Raw genomic sequence first — 17161 nt, 5'->3', positions numbered from 1 at the left:
TTTGCTTATGAGATCCTCAAAATAAAATATCACTCAGATATTTTCATATGCAACAAATTATTCACTTAATACAAAACACGTATTATTATGTACTTTTTCACACTCTGCAAATTGACCCCTTGGTTTATGTAAATTTTTAGTTTTGAGGGAATCTGTGTGTATTTGTATTTCCCAGATGTATCAATGCGTGTCTTTCTTTCTACTTTCCAGCCTGCTCGTAACAACCGTCCCAGTGTTCTGAGTGATGACGAAGCTTTGGCCCAGATCAGAAAGGGCCACGACACCATGTGTGTGATGCTTACCAGCCGACACAAGAACTTGGACACCATCCGATCTGTGTGGGGCAGTGGGGATGTCAAGGTACACTTAATTGAATGCTTAACGGTGCTAACTAAATGTTCGCACTGTTAACATTGCTCAACATGCAGAAGCAACAGTCCAGACAATTATTCATCAACATCACATGAAATCTCCTTTGACTGACAATCACTTTCAGTCATAGAGGAAAGTTACTTGTTGCCTGTAAGTTGTTTCATAAGTAGTATTGTGATTGTTTGCTGCTTTGACTGTAGACCTCTTTGGACTCGGCCGTGTCGATGAAGGACCTCTCTATCGTTGTGGATATTCTCAACATCATTAATCTCAAAGCGTGAGTGGATGCTGAAACACGCACACAACACAAATGACTACACCACAAAACGACTACATAATTTATTTGGTTAATGAGATCACACAGTCACAAGCCCTGTTTATATCTGGTGCTAATGTCCTTAGTCCTGATCATGTCCGCAGTTTCACAGTGCCTGTGTTCAGATTTACAGACCCATTGTGATCTGTGAGCATATCTCTAATGAGTGTAAACTGACAAGAAGTTTAGGAAGGTAGAGCTTGTTAGAACCCGTAGTATAAAGGGCTACAGTTGCTCCCGTGTTGAACCGTGACAGCCCTTTCTTTAATGTAATTGAAATTGACAAAGTACATTTGACCTTTGTTAGAAATCAGACATTTCTGAAATCAGATGTTTCTGTTGTTCTCATTATCTAGGCACATTCACTTTCAATGAAATGTACATTCATATTGCAATTATTAATGCTCAGATTCCACACCTTTCCCGCAGGTCGCTGTGGAAACTAGACCTGTGCACCTCAATCCTGCCTCAGATCGAAGAACTGCTGCAAAGCAAGTATGAGAGGTGAGACATCAGAGCGAAGATCTGGTAGATGTTGTCTATGTAAATTTGTGTGTAAACACTTGAACCGCCAAGTCTCTCAGACAAACAGTATCAGCCAGAGCCGAACGATGTTTCTCATAAATAGCATACGAATGGACCCTATTAGCATACACATTCTCCTCGCGGCATCACCTTCAAGCCAGAGCATCAGTTCATCTACTGGGTCGTTATCAAACTATTTAGAATAGTCAAAAAATGTTTTAAATGGTTAATGAATGTGAAAAAATACAAGAATGGTTTTGTATTACAAGTCTTTTTACATCATCATCTTCCGCTTATCCGGGGCCGGGTCGCGGGGGCAGCAGTCTAAGCAGAGATGCCCAGACATCCCTCTCCCTAGACACAGAGGCGTTCCCAGGCCAGCTGGGAGACATAGTCCCTCCAGCATATCCTAGGTCTTCCCCGGGGTCTCCTCCCGGTGGGACGGGACCGGAACACCTTCCCAGGAAGGCGTTCTGGAGGCATCCGAAACAGATGCCCAAGCCACCTCAGCTGACCCCTCTCGATGTGGAGGAGAAGCGGCTCTACTCTGAGCTCATCCCAGGTGACCGAGCTTCTCACCCTAAGGGATCGCCCAGCCACCCTGCGGAGAAAGCTCATTTCGGCCGCCTGTATCCGGGATCTTGTCCTTTCGGTCATGACCCAAAGCTCATGACCATAGGTGAGAGTAGGAACGTAGATTGACCGGTAAATCGAGAGCTTCGCCTTGCGGCTCAGCTCTTTCTTCACCACGACAGACCGATACATCAACCGCATTACTGCAGAAGCTGCACCGATCCGTCTGTCAATCTCCTGTTCCATCCTTCCCTCACTCGTGAACAAGACCCCTAGATACTTAAACTCCTCCACTTGAGGCAGGCACTCTCCACCAACCTGAAGTGGGCAAGCCACCCTTTTCCGATTGAGGACCATTGCCTCGGATTTGGAGGTACTGATTCTCATCCCCACTGCTTCACACTCGGCTGCAAACCGTCCCAGTGCATGCTGAAGGTCCTGGTTTGAAGGGGCCAACACGACAACATCATCCGCAAAGAGCAGAGACGAAATTGTGTGGTCCCCAAACCTGACACCCTCCGGCCCCTGGCTGCGCCTAGAAATTCTGTCCATAAAAATTACGAACAGAACCGGCGACAAAGGGCAGCCCTGCCGGAGTCCAACATGCACTGGGAAAAAGTCTGACTTACTGCCGGCAATGCGGACCAAGCTCCTGCTTCGGTCGTACAGGGACCTGACAGCCCTTAGCAAAGGACCCAGGACCCCATATTCCCGAAGCACTCTCCACAGGATGCCGCGAGAGACACAGTCGAATGCCTTCTCCAAATCCACAAAACACATGTGGATTGGTTGGGCAAACTCCCATGAACCCTCCAACACCCCGTAGAGGGTATAGAGCTGGTCCAGTGTTCCACGGCCCGGACGAAAACCACACTGTTCCTCCTGAATCCGAGGTTCTACTATCGGCTGCATTCTCCTCTCCAGAACCCTGGCATAGACTTTCCCGGGAAGGCTGAGAAGTGTGATCCCCCTATAGATAGAACACACCCTCGGTCCCCCTTCTTAAAAAGAGGGACCACCACCCCGGTCTGCCATCCCAGAGGCACTGTCCCCGACCGCACACGATGTTGCACAGGCGTGTCAACCAAGACAGCCCCACAACATCCAGAGACTTGAGGTACTCAGGGTGGATCTCATCCACCCCCGGTGCCTTGCCACCTCTGTGACTTCAGCCCGGGTGATGGACGAGTCCACCTCTGAGCCCTCATCCTCTGCTTCCTCAATGGAAGACGTGACGGCGGGATTGAGGAGATCCTCAAAGTACTCCTTCCACCGCCCAACGACATCCCCAGTTGAGGTCAACAGCTGCCCACCTCTACTGTAAACAGCGTTGGTAGGGCACTGTTTCCCTCTCCTGAGGCGCCAGACGGTTTGCCAGAATCTCTTCGAGGCCAGCCGATAGTCCTTCTCCATGGCCTCACCGAACTCCTCCCAGGCCCAAGTTTTTGCTTCCACAACCACCCGGGCTGCAGTCCGCTTGGCCTGCCGGTACCCGTCAGCTGCCTCAGGAATGAACAAAAAAAGACAAAATTACAATTACACAAGTAAATTATCTCAATTTTGATGATGTACAAAGTAAAATAACAGACTTTATCGACCAAATTTTTTTCTTTGGTGCAGATCAGTCATTAATGTCAACCAAGTCAATGGTAAATACTGTCATTATTAGCATCAAGTCTGCACCGCCTCTTTTTTCCCTTTTTCTTTTTTAATGCATAATTTCACACGCAATCACACAAACTCACTCAAAAAAGACACAAAATACAGGCAGACAAACTCAATACTATGTAAGTGGTGCATCGACTCTTGCTTGTATATCTGGGGGATGTGAGGGTCCAGGAAAACCACAAAAATAATTGGCACAGGGGTGGTTGCACCAGTCTTGAGTGAGAGTGTAAATCTCGACAGCCTCCCCGTACCTGGAAAGCACCACATTTTTTTGGTCTAGTTATTGTGCTATTTGTTCAGCACAGATCCTGTTTCTGGGTTACGTACACATGTACCTCGGGTATGTATATTGTGGGTTGTGACCAGGTGCACGACTGTGCCTGTTTTAGGTTGTCCCTCTTCACTTGCCATACTTTAGGTCACATATCGTGTAGGATTGGAGGATGTAATATATGTCGCAGGAGTACTTCTCGAGCAGCCCGTAGCACACAGCAGTTTTATCATGTGTTACTATTAACAAAAGGTGCACCACCCACATGCCGCAGCATCCAAAATCCCCCAGAGCATGAGAAAAATAAAAAACTCATAAGTGTGCAAACCCTCAAACTAATAATTTGTTGAAGCAATATTAGCCCACTCTTCTTTGCAAAAATGCTCCAAATCTGTCAGATTGCATGGACATCTCCTTTGCACAGTCCATGCATGATCTTTAATAGATGGGCGACTGGGAGATTAATTGCTTTCTAAAGTTTACATTTTCTTTCTCAATTTGTCTGGTATAGCTGCAATGAGTTTCAAATAATGTACCATTGTCTATCAGTTTAAAATGGCACACACTAATCTGCAGCATGGCAAAGAGCCCATCTTTAAACATGGGATGGGCCTGTCTTATTAGTCTACTTGAGAACAAGTTTGAATTCAGATATAGTTTTGGTATAAATGAAGCTTTAAGTGACAAATAATGACAGTTTAAATATAAATTCAATGACAAGAGTAAAAGGATGATCAAAGGATAACTTCAGTGTCACGCAGTGGCATTTGCGGTCACTGTTGGCGCATTATCAGAATCAGATGAAGACCCGACATCCAACACGTGGATTTCGGGATCTATTTCTTACTGACTACCTCTCATCTAAAATTTGCAGCATCTGCAATGCTGTCAGGGCATCTAATCGTCAGGTTCAAGTTGCCACTGTGAACTAAACGCTGTAAATTGTGTCTGAGTTGTGTCTGACGTGCTCACCGAGTTCAGATTATATACAATTTGTACCCTCATCATTCTTCATCATTACACTTCAGTCACATGCATAGGTTTGTCTGGGTTGATCAGGGGGTTATCACCCATTCATCCATTGATGTCAATGCTATTTCATTGCTATTCATTAGATTTGATTCAACTTTTTAATTGAGGAAATGCAGTACAACGTAGAAGTATAATTCAATCAAGACTCTATCGTTCATCTTGGTGAATCGCACATTCATCCATTGCATCCAGTGCGGGAAGAATAGCACCATTTTGGTACCATTCTCAGGCTGCCTGGGTACCAACGTTAAGTGCCATGGGCTGTTGGCCGATTAAGTCAGAGAATAGGGTTTAAAAAACAGCTAAATAATCTCTAAATAGTTTTCTGTTTGTGAGTTTAGAACTCTGACAACAAAACAATGGAATACACGCCCATTTAGGAAAGTCGTGGAAGGAAGAGGGTGTAGCTCTCAATGTGGCAGTTTTATTTTAATTACATACTCAAAAGCCAATTCCCATTTGGGGGTTCTATTGTTAACATCTTATCTCTTTCTGTGTGGTCAGTTACGTGCAAACAGGCTGTACATCTCTTAAACTGATCCTGAAACGCTTCTGGCCTCTCATCTCTGACACACTGACAGCGCCCCCTTCTGTCGGAGTGGATATAACACGGGAGGAGCGGTGAGTTTCAGCTAGAAAGACGTTTATATTTAGTTCATTGAGCAGACTCTTATTCAGAGACACTTACAGTACTGTGTGTGCGCAGATTTTTTTTATTTGGAAAGCTTAAAGATTACAAAACTTTTTTTTGCTATGGGTGTTCAAATCATTTTTATTTACTCTATGTCCAGGATTTACCCATGACACTCAAAATACAGGAAACAAAACGAATGGCTTTTTATGATTTCAGTACATTCAAATTGTCTCAGAAGTCTGCTCTTTCAGCTCCAATCAAATCATATACAGTTGTGCTCAAAAGTTTGCATACCTTTGGAGAACTGGTAATATACACTCACCTAAAGGATTATTAGGAACTCCGTACTAATACTGTGTTTGACCCTTTCGCCTTCAGAACTGCCTTACTTCTACGTGGCATTGATTCAACAAGGTGCTGAAAGAATTCTTTAGAAATGTTGTCCCATATTGATAGGATAGCATCTTGCAGTTGATAGAGATTTGTGGGATGCACATCCAGGGCAGGAAGCTCCCGTTCCACCACATCCCAAAGATGCTCTATTGGGTTGAGATCTGGTGACTGTGGGGGCCATTTCAGTACAGTGAACTCATTTTCATGTTCAAAAAACAAATTTGAAATGATTCGAGCTTTGTGACATGGTGCATTATCCTGCTGGAAGTAGCCATCAGAGGATGGGTACATGGTGGTCATAAAAGGATGGACATGGTCAGAAACAATGCTCAGGTAGGCCGTGCCATTTAAACGATGCCCAATTGGCACTAAGGAGCCAAATTCTGACTCTACCATCTGAATGTCTCAACAGAAATCGAGACTCATCAGACCAGACCAGTTCAGTGAGGCCATGGAGAAGGACTATCGGCTGGCCTCGAAGAGATTCTGGCAAACCGTCCGACGCCTCAGGAGAGGGAAACAGTGCCCTACCAACGCTGTTTACAGTAGAGGTGGGCAGCTGTTGACCTCAACTGGGGATGTCGTCGGGCGGTGGAAGGAGTACTTCGAGGATCTCCTCAATCCTGCCGTCACGTCTTCCATTGAGGAAGCAGAGGATGAGGGCTCAGAGGTGGACTCGTCCATCACCTGGGCTGATGTCACAGAGGTGGTCAAGAAACTCCTCGGTGGCAAGGCACCGGGGGTGGATGAGATCCACCCTGAGTACCTCAAGTCTCTGGATGTTGTGGGGCTGCCTTGGTTGACACGCCTGTGCAACATCGCGTGGCGGTCGGGGACAGTGCCTCTGGGATGGCAGACCGTGGTGGTGGTCCCTCTTTTTAAGAAGGGGGACCGGAGGGTGTGTTCCAACTATAGGGGGATCACACTTCTCAGCCTCCCCGGGAAAGTCTATGCCAGGGTTCTGGAGAGGAGAATACTGCCGATAGTAGAACCTCGGATTCAGGAGGAACAGTGTGGTTTTCTTCCAGGCCTCTATACCCTCTACGGGGTGTTGGAGGGTTCATGGGAGTTTGCCCAACCAATACACATGTGTTTTGTGGATTTGGAGAAGGCATTCGACTGTGTCCCTCGCGGCATCCTGTGGAGAGTGCTTCGGGAATATGGGGTCCTGGGTCCTTTGCTAAGGGCTGTCAGGTCCCTGTACGACCGAAGCAGGAGCTTGGTCCGCATTGCCGGCGGTTAGTCAGACTTGTTCCCAGTGCATGTTGGACTCCGGCAGGGCTACCCTTTGTCGCCGGTTCTGTTCGTAATTTTTATGGACAGAATTTCTAGGCGCAGCCAGGGGCCGGAGGGTGTCAGGTTTGGGGACCACACGATTTTGTCTCTGCTCTTTGCGGTTGATGTTGTCGTGTTGGCCCCTTCAAGCCAGGACCTTCAACATGCACTGGGACAGTTTGCAGCCGAGTGTGAAGCGGTAGGGATGAGAATCAGTACCTCCAAATCCGAGGCCATGGTCCTCAGTCGGAAAAGGGTGGCTTGCCCACTTCAGGTTGGTGGAGAGTGCCTGCCTCAAGTGGAGGAGTTTAAGTATTTAGGGGTCTTGTTCACGAGTGAGAGAAGGATGGAACGGGAGATTGACAGACGGATCGGTGCAGCTTCTGCAGTAATGCGGTCGATGTATCGGTCTGTCGTGGTGAAGAAAGAGCTGAGCCGCAAGGCGAAGCTCTCGATTTACCGGTCAATCTACGTTCCTACTCTCACCTATGGTCATGAGCTTTCTCCGCAGGGTGGCTGGGCGATCCCTTAGAGATAGGGTGAGAAGCTCGGTCACCCGGGAGGAGCTCCGAGTAGAGCCGCTTCTCCTCCACATCGAGAGGGGTCAGCTGAGGTGGCTTGGGCATCTGTTTCAGATGCCTCCGAAACGCCTTCCTGGGAAGGTTTTTCCGGTCCCGTCCCACCGTCCCACCCGGGGAAGACCTAGGACACGCTGGAGGGACTATTCCTCCCGGCTGGCCTGGGAACGCCTCGGTGTCCCCCCGGAAGAGCTGGAGGAAGTGTCTGGGGAGAGGGAAGTCTGGGCATCCCTGCTTAGACTGCTGCCCCTGCGACCCGGCCCCGGATAAGCGGAAGATGATGGATGGATGGATGGATGGATCAGACCAGGCAACATTCTTCCAGTCTTCAACTGTCCTATTTTGGTGTGCTCGTGCAAATTGTAGCCTCTTTTTCCTATTTGTAGTGGAGATGAGTGGTACCCGGTGGGATCTTCTGCTGTTGTAGCCCATCCGCCTCAAGGTTGTGCGTGTTGTGGCTTCACAAATGCTTTGCTGCATACCTCGGTTGTAACGAGTGGTTATTTCATCAGCTTGAATCAGTCGGCCCATTCTCCTCTGACCTCTAGCATCAACAAGGCATTTTCGCCCCCCACAGGACTTCTGCATACTGGATGTTTTTCCCTTTTCACACCATCCTTTGTAAACCCTAGAAATGGTTGTGCGTGAAAATCCCAGTAACTGAGCAGATTGTGAAATACTCAGACCGGCCCATCTGGCACCAACAACCATGCCAGGCTCAAAATCACCTTTCTTTCCCATTCTGACATTCAGTTTGGAGTTCAGGAGATTGTCTTGACCAGGAGCACACCCCTAAATGCATTGAAGCAACTGCCATGTGATTGGTTGATTAGATAATTGCATTAGAGAAATTGAACAGGTGTTCCTAATAATCCTTTAGGTGAGTGTATGTACCATTTGTGTAAAAAATATATATAAATTCAAAAATAATGAACAGGCAAAACATCTTTTATTTCTTATGGGATTCACATTTATCTGTAGATCATAACAGAATGGCAAAATCATAAAACAAGACATGTCAACAAAGGGGAAAAAATGAACTGACCCCTGTTCAAAAGTCTGTATACCCTATGTTCTTAATACTGTGTATTGCCCCCTTTAGCATCAGTGACAGTGTGCAGTCTTTTGTAATAGTTGTCTATGAGGCCCTGAGTTCGTGCAGGTGGTATAGCTGCCCATTCGTCTTGGCAGAATTTTTGCCTGAACAAATAAGCAGAGCCGACCTAGATGAGCAAATGTCTGACTGACTGAGTACCACCTGCACACTGTTAAATAGCTTAGTGGTTAGAGATGCGGGCTCTGGAACAACAGGTCCCGCGTTCGCCTCCTGTAACAGTCAAAACACATTATGCCTGAGGTTCAGGACAGATGAATACTTCGCGGGTTAAACTTTACATAACTACGTGATAAGAAGCCTAAAATAAAACAGTTCTGGTGGATATTAGGATTTCTTCAGGATAGACAAACACTTCGCTGGCTACACAATGCTCTCATTTTTTCACTTGACAAAAAAGTCGGTTATCGTTAGTGATGGCCACTCAAGGGTTCATTGCCGTTCTTCTAGCAGCAGGATATTATGCTAGCAGTGCTAACTCAGATTTTCTTTTTCAAAATAAATGCCATCATTGAAATATATAATGTAATATTATTAACTATCTAGTCTTTATGTTTAATGTCCGTTCCAATGTTATTTTTGTCTGTTTTTTTTCACAGACTAGATTAACTATATTGCCTTATACATTTCAATGATTGCTTTTATTGTGATAAAGAAAATCTGAGTGTTGCCAGCATAATATCCTGCTGCTAAAATAATGCTGATGAAGCCTTGAATGGCCATAACTAGTTATTGTTACCTATATTGATAGATACTGTATCTACAGTGGATATAAAAAGTCTACACACCCCTGTTAAAGTGCCAGGTTCTTGTGATGTAAAAGAATGAGACAAAGATAAATCATGCCAGAACATTGTCCACCTTTAATGTGACCCATAACGTGAACAATTCAATTGAAAAACAAACTGAAATCTTTGAGTGGGAAACATTTTAAACTCACAATAACCTGGTTGCATAAGTGTGCACACCCTTAAACTAATACTTTGTTGAAGCACGTTTAGATTTTATTACAGCACTCAATCTTTTTGGGTAGGAGTCTATTAGCATGGCACATCTTGACGTGGCAATATTTGCCCACTCTTCTTTGTAAAAGCACTCCAAATCTTTCAGATTGCAAGGACATCTGTGCACTGCCCTCTTCAGATAACCCCAAAGATGTTCAATTGGATTCAGGTCTGGGCTCTTGCTGGGCCATTCCAAAACGTTAATCTTCTTCTGGTGAAGCCATGCTTTTGTGGATTTGGATGTGTGCTTTGGGTTGTTGTTGTGCTGAAAGGTGAACTTCATCTTCAGCTTTCTAACGTATGCCTGAAGGTTTTGTGCTAAAATTGCCTGGTATTTGGAACTGTTCATAATGATGTTTGTTTTGCAAACTTCTTACGGGCTTAGATGCTTTTCTTTGTAAAGAAAGGCTTCCGTCTTGTCACCCTACCCCATAGCCCATTCATATGAAAAATACGGGAGATAGTTGTCACATGTAGCACACAGCCAGTACTTGCCAGGAATTCCTGCAGTTCCTTTAATGTTGCTGTAGGCCTCTTGGAAGCATCCCTGACCAGTTTTCTTCTCGTCTTTTCATCAATTTTGGAGGGATTTCCAGTTTTTGGTAATGTCTCTGTTGTGCCATATTTTCTCCACTCGATGATGACTGTCTTCACTGTGTTCCATGGTATATCTAATGCTTTGGAAATTATTTTGTACCCTTCTCCTGACTGATCTCTTTCAATAATGAGATCCGTCTGATGCTTTGGAAGCTCTCTGCAGACCATGGCTTTTGCTTTGAGATGCAACTAAGAAAAAGGAAAATCCTACTAGAACAGCTGAACTTTATTTTGATGGGAGGTGTGAAATGATTTCACATTTAACATTAGTTTGAATGTGATTGGTTAATTCTGAACACAGCCACTTCCCCAGTTATAAGAGGTTATGCACACTTAGGCAACCAGGTTATTGTAAGGTTTTTATTTTTTTTCCCCTCGAAGATTTCAGTTTGTTTTTCAATTGAATTGTTCACATTATAGGTCACATTAAAAGTGGAAAAAGGAGACAAAGATCATTTATCTTTGTCTCATTCTTTTACATCATAAAAACCTGCCATTTTAACAGGGGTGTGTAGACTTTTTATATCCACTGTATGTCACTTACGAATGGCTAATTACCTGTTAAAACGGCCAGTGGCAAAAAGGGATTTGTTCAGGATAGACAAAAACCTCACTGGCTATAACCTTCAGTAGCTACGTTATGGGAAGCCTAAAATGAAACTGTTTACTGTTATGTTGCTACTATTTATGGTGGATTTTCAAATTATGTTTTAGGATTTCTTCAGGATTGACAAACACTCTACCTGATTTGCTCGTCTTTTCACTTGACGAAAAAGTCTGTTATCGTCACCTATATTGATACAGTAGTTATTGTATCAATGTCATTCATTAATGGCTAATAAGCTTTTAAAACAGCCATTGGCAAAAGCTATGAAGTTCATAGATGCTATTTGATGTGGATATGAACTTAATAAGAAACGTTTCTCAGTTTAACACAATACTTAATGGCGTCTAACAAAATATTCAAACTTGGCGTGGTGTTAATGAGTGACAAACTGATATAATGTCAAGTGGCTATACTGTGGCGTAGTGGTTAACGACATTGCCTTTCACACGGCCGACCCAGGTTTGATTCTCGAGAGGGCAGCCATTATCAAGTGTTTCTTCATACTTCACAGTGGGGGTGGTATTTTGTTCACTATAGGCGTTGTTGACCCCTCGCCAAACATAGCGCCAATGGTTGTGACCATAAAGGTCACATTTTGGTCTCGTCACTCTAAATTACAGTGTTCCAGTAGCTGTGAGTCGTGTCAAGTTGTTGTTGGGCATATTGTAACCAGGCTTTTTTGTGGCATTGGTGCAGTAAAGGCTTCTTTCTGGTAACTTGACCATGCAGCTCATTTTTGTTCAAGTATTATCATATTGTGCTCCTTGAAAAAACCACACAGTGTTTTTCCAGAGCAGCCTGTATTTTTCCTGAGGTTACCTGTGGGTTTTTCTTTCCCGAACAATTCTTCTGGCAGTTTTGGTGGAAATCTTTCTTCGTCTACCTGACCTTGGCTTGGTATCAAGAGATTGCCGAATTTGCCACTCCTTAATAAGTGATTGAACAGTACTGACTAGCATTTGCAAGGTTTGGCTGTCTTTTTATATGCTTTTCCATCTTTATAAAGTTCCATTACTTAGGTCTTTTGACAGTTATTTTCTGCACCCCATGGCTCAGAATCTAGCCTTCTCAGTGCATCCATGTGAGAGCTAACAAACTCAATGCCTATTTATACACATACACTAATTGCAATTTAAAATGCCACAGGTGTAGGAAATTCACCTTTAATTGCCATTTTCACCCTTGTGTGTCTGCAACAAGGCCAAACATTCAAGGGTATGTAAACTTTTGATCAGGGCCATTTGGGTGATTTCTGTTATCATTATGATTTCAAATGGAGCCAACCAACTATGTGATAATAAATGGCTTCATATGATCACTATCCTTAAATGAAAATTTTATTTTTTGCATGATCATTCATATTTTCAATAATAATGCCAAAATTTCACAATTACTGCCATGCAAACTTATGAGCACAACTGTACCTCTGTGGCCTGGGGTGATCGACTGCCCTGAACCACTGCCTCAGGAATAAAGTCCTTTCATGGGTTCATATCCGACGCACTGCTTTTTCTTACAACAACAAAAACGTATAAAGCTTTGCTTTGTGCACAGATCATTGCTCCAGTCATTGACACTTTTTATAAAAATAAAAAAATTCTAAACAAAATAAAACTTGGATCCATTTAGAAAACCACTGTGAGGTTGGCCATTGCAGATGGAGTTAATGTGTGTTTCTGTCTGTTGTGATCCCAGCCACCAGAAGTGCAAGGCATGTTTCAAGCAGCTGAAGAACCTCAGCAATGTGGTGAAGAACAAGGCCGACAAGGTGGGTCGCCATGGTAGCACCTTTAAAGAGCTACAATTGCTCATGGCCCCACTGGACTACTAAGCACTGTCTATGCAGAGAGACACCCAGATCCAAGATGCCAGTCCAAAGACCTAACATCGGGGACAGCTGTGCCGTGAAGATTCGTGCCTGACTAATTGATTGTTAATGGCTGCGTCACATGATAGTAAATCAGGAGACAACACAGCTTGTGGGTGGACCAATGCAGTAGACAGAAGGCTGAGTCTGTGGACACTGCATCCAGATATGGCACCACTACTGAAGGATTCCATGTTAGACCTCACTGCTGTGTTCTCAGGGTATGGGGTGTAACGCTGATTTTAAAAACAATCACTATTGGTTCCGTTTCAGGCTTTGGGGTTCTGAGAGTATGTATTTGTCAATATATGTTTGTTTCAAGTGAGAAATTCACACCCACCTTAACTTTCATCCACCCAATAGATTAGCACACACGTTTTTCAAAAATTCCACCACACTCTTGCACATATCTGATTGGACCAGCTTCGAGTCAGTTTGCTGGTTTTAGACATTGCAGTTATTAAGGAAATGTTCCCAGTTAGTGGCACAATGCATGGGCTTATTCGGATAATCCCTGAAAGGTTTGATGCCTAAAGGCTGTGATTGGCCTGAATCCTGGTCTAAGGTAGTATGTGTTCATGTGATTGAAGCGCTGGGTTTAATATATGTTGTGATTTCTCTTGAAATGTTCTGTCTTTTTCTGTACTGGAGAAGTTGCCCCTAGATCCACTCTTGTGTTAAGTATTGTTAACACTAAAAGAACATGCTTTTTCAAATAAACACTTTAAAATGCAGAGTCTGTTGTTTAAGGCTTGCTTCAGGAATCAAGCTGTGGGTGATTTATGGAATTAAAAGGAACATGTCTTGTTAGTATTTGTGTAATTTTACTTTGTTGTGATTTTCTAGATTGGAGGAACATTTTAAAATAATCTGGACTCCAATGTCAAAACAGACAGCCCCTAAAGCCTACAAACTCAGCTCTTGAATTATGGTTTACATTGTCAAATAAGAGTGTACTGAATAACCGCAGTTAGCTCAATCGCTACAGAGTTCACTAACTAGCTGTGCACCTCACGAAGAGTTTGACCAATGAGGTTTGAGTCTGACACAAATATTTAGAGTTTAATTGGGACACTTGATGTCCACTGGTGACTACAGTTTTCATTGTATTGTGGGTGAAATAAACTATGCAAGTGAGCAGACCGTAGGGGCAGCTTTTGTAACTTGGACCTGCGCTTGAGATACTCAACTGCATCTTGTCTAGATAGGAATTCCCCTGAGGGAAAGTGGCTAGGCCTGAGTGTTTATGTACATACATAAACACAGACATACAATGAGGCATGTACACAATCAGCATTCTAGATGAATTGAGGTGGAAATGGCATCATTTTGGAAAAAATACATTGTGGACGAATTGGGTTGTCTGTTTGGTATCTATATTTTCAGTGGTCTAATTTACAAAAAAAAATCACCAAGGACCTTTTGAGTTATTTCAAGGAAAAAAGCAGTTTCAAGGAAATAAAGTATTTTTCTATTTGTGAAACCCACACACAGTCAATCAACCTTAAGTCAGTAACTTTTAGGTGTCATTAGGGGTCCTCCGGGTATAATCTCTTTCCTTGAAACTGCTTTTTTCCTTGAAATAACTCAAAAGGTCCTTGGTGAATTTTTTTTGTAAATTAGACCACTGAAAATATAGATACCAAACAGACACAACCCAATTCGTCCACAATGTATTTTTTCCAAAATGATGCCATTTCCACCTCTCTTGATCTAGAATGCTGATTGTGTACATGGCTCATTCCCCAGGAGGTACAACATTGCCTAAATAACCTATCATGTCTGTCATCTTGGGATATCTTTTGTACCGTGAAAATTTCATGACCGCTATAAAAATTTACATATTATCAACAATAACTCTGACTTGGCCAGCGTCATACGTGTCTCATACATATCTCCCTATAGGGTGTTAAATGCTAGGAGATATAATACAAGATGACTAACCAGTGTAAAAATGGAAGCATAAACTTCACATGTGCATAACATTATGGCACAATGAGCTCTGCAGTTGAAATTGAACACCCTCATGACTCACAGTGTGTTTGTTTGTTGATTAACAGACACTCTGCACTCTTGAAATTTGATAGAAATCGGAATTAAGCTAACGCTAACATGTCTTTAAAACCCTCATGAACGGTATATCGAAGTATGTCAGTAGTCCACATAGAGAATCATGGAAATACGTCTCACCAAGGGTGATCATATCTAGTTTCCACTTCACAAAATGGCTGAATTGGGACTTAATAGTAGAAATGGCCATTCGAGGCTTCATTACCGTTCTTCTAGCAGCAGGATATTATGCTAGCAGTGCTAACTCAGTTTTTCTATTTCAAAATAAAAGCCATAATTGAAATATATAAGGTAATATAGTTAACAATCTAGTCTGTACATTTTCTTTAATGTCTGTTCCAATGTTACTATCTTAGATTTGCTATATTGCCTTATGCATTTCAACGATGGCTTTTATTGTGATGAAGAAAATCTGAGTGTTGCCAGCTGCTAAAATAACACTAATGAAGCCTCAAAAGGCCATCACTACTTGAGTCAACACCTCATACAAAATATCTTGTATTCAACCATAAGTCCCATTGACTTGACTTGGCAGTATACAGGTGTCTCATACAGGTGTTAAGGACTAAGAGAAACATTGCAAGATAGCTGGAAAATTTAGTCAGGGGCTGGCTAAAGTGAATGTCTGTCTGTATTGGTCAATATACACTGCGTGCACAATTATTAGGCAAGTGAGTATTCTGGTCGTATTATTATTTCTATGCACATTTTCCAACTCCAAACCATATAAACTTGAATGCTCATGGGATTGAATACTTTTCTGGTGATATGTAATGAGTAATGAAGGAGGGTGTGGCAACATTGAATAACAACTTATATCAGGGTGTGCATAATTATTAGGCAGCTTCATGAGCTCAGGTAAAATGGGCCAAAAAAGAGATTTAACTGACACTGAAAAGTCATAAATTGTAAAATGCCTTTCAGACGATGCAACACTCTTGAAATAGCTAAACTATTGATGCGTGAAAACACCAGACTGTCAAAACATTTTGTTGCGAACAGTCAACTAGGGTGCACAAATTAACTGCAAAAGACTTAAATGTGAAGCTATCAGGAACCCATTATCCTCCAGTGCCATCATATTCCAGAACTGCAACCTACCTGGAGTGTCCTGAAGTACAAGGTGTCAAGTTTTCAAAGACATGCCCAAGGTCAAGAAGGCTGAAAAAAGACCACCACTGAATAAGATTCACATGTTGAAGTGTATAGATTGAGCAAATCTAGGTTTTATGGACAGGTTAAATGGCAGTGACTCTTGATGGAACAGATGGATGGGTCTGTGGCCATCACTAATGGACACGGCACCACTTTGAGTAAGGCGCCAGTAAGGTCCCCTTCCTTACCTGACATAAATCCGATTGAGAACTTGTGGGCCCTTCACAAATGTGAGATTTACAGTCAGGGAAGACAATACACCTATTTGAACAGCATTTGGGAGGCTGTGGTTGCTGCTTCGGCGAAAGTTGATCGTGAACAGATCAAGAAACTGACAGACTTGGATTGGAGGCTCATGGCAGTTATTGAAAACAAGCGTGGCTATATCGGTCACTGAATATGTTATTTAATTTTCATTTTGTGTTACTTATTTGTTGCAATTTAGAATAAACAAGTGAATTGGAGAAATTATTTTTGTAACTTAGTTGCCTAATAATTGTTCACACTAATTGTTGCCTAATAATTGTGCACACTTATGTATAACCCTGAGAAAGATCAAAACAAATGTTTCCTTTGTTAAACATTCAAGTTCGAGGTTCAATTATATTTTGGATTGACTGAGAACATTGTGTTTGTTCAACAATAAAATAAATCTTAAAGAATACAATTTACCTAATAATTGTGCACGCAGTGTAAACTCCCCGATAATGGTTTCCTTATGCCATTACTATGATCCAGCACATATTAAAGTGCTTACCAGGGGATTATTGCTCCTGCCATATGCTTTCAAAGTAGTTTTATTATTATATTGTTTACCGATGGAAAAACTTTACCCAGAAAAATACATCACAATGTGTATGGTTACATTTTAAATATATTATTTTTGGATAACTCAGAAAATGTTATCATAGCTAATTTGAAATGTATATTTTTTATTTGACAGAGATCCAGGCCGACCATACCACAATTCTTACTAAAATAAAAAAAAATCTCTTAAAATCTTGACCTATCTTAATTGAATTATTAATAAAGCTAATAAAACATTAATACCAGCACAGTCCATTCACTCCTCCTGGGCCCAAGCCGTTGTCTTCTGCTCCTGCCCAATGT

General features: G+C 42.7%; 1 protein-coding gene across 2 annotated transcripts in view; it reads left to right on the top strand.

Moving 5' to 3' along the window:
• katnb1 (katanin p80 (WD repeat containing) subunit B 1) overlaps window positions 1–13636 on the top strand; it is an 84960-nt gene extending 71324 nt beyond the window's left edge. The window contains exons 16-20 of one of the 2 annotated variants that reach the window (XM_013131122.4): window positions 211–360; window positions 573–649; window positions 1118–1192; window positions 5262–5378; window positions 12655–13636. In XM_013131122.4, the coding sequence (XP_012986576.1) occupies window positions 211–360; window positions 573–649; window positions 1118–1192; window positions 5262–5378; window positions 12655–12790 (555 nt within the window). In that variant the 3' untranslated portion in view covers window positions 12791–13636. The remainder of the gene's footprint in view (window positions 1–210; window positions 361–572; window positions 650–1117; window positions 1193–5261; window positions 5379–12654) is intronic. The other variant, XM_013131123.3, reaches the window with a different exon arrangement.
• Window positions 13637–17161: the final 3525 nt, after the last annotated feature.

Source organism: Esox lucius, chromosome 2 (assembly GCF_011004845.1).
Source record: "Esox lucius isolate fEsoLuc1 chromosome 2, fEsoLuc1.pri, whole genome shotgun sequence".
Lineage (NCBI taxonomy): Eukaryota > Metazoa > Chordata > Actinopteri > Esociformes > Esocidae > Esox > Esox lucius.
This window is presented reverse-complemented; position numbering and strand designations above follow the sequence as displayed.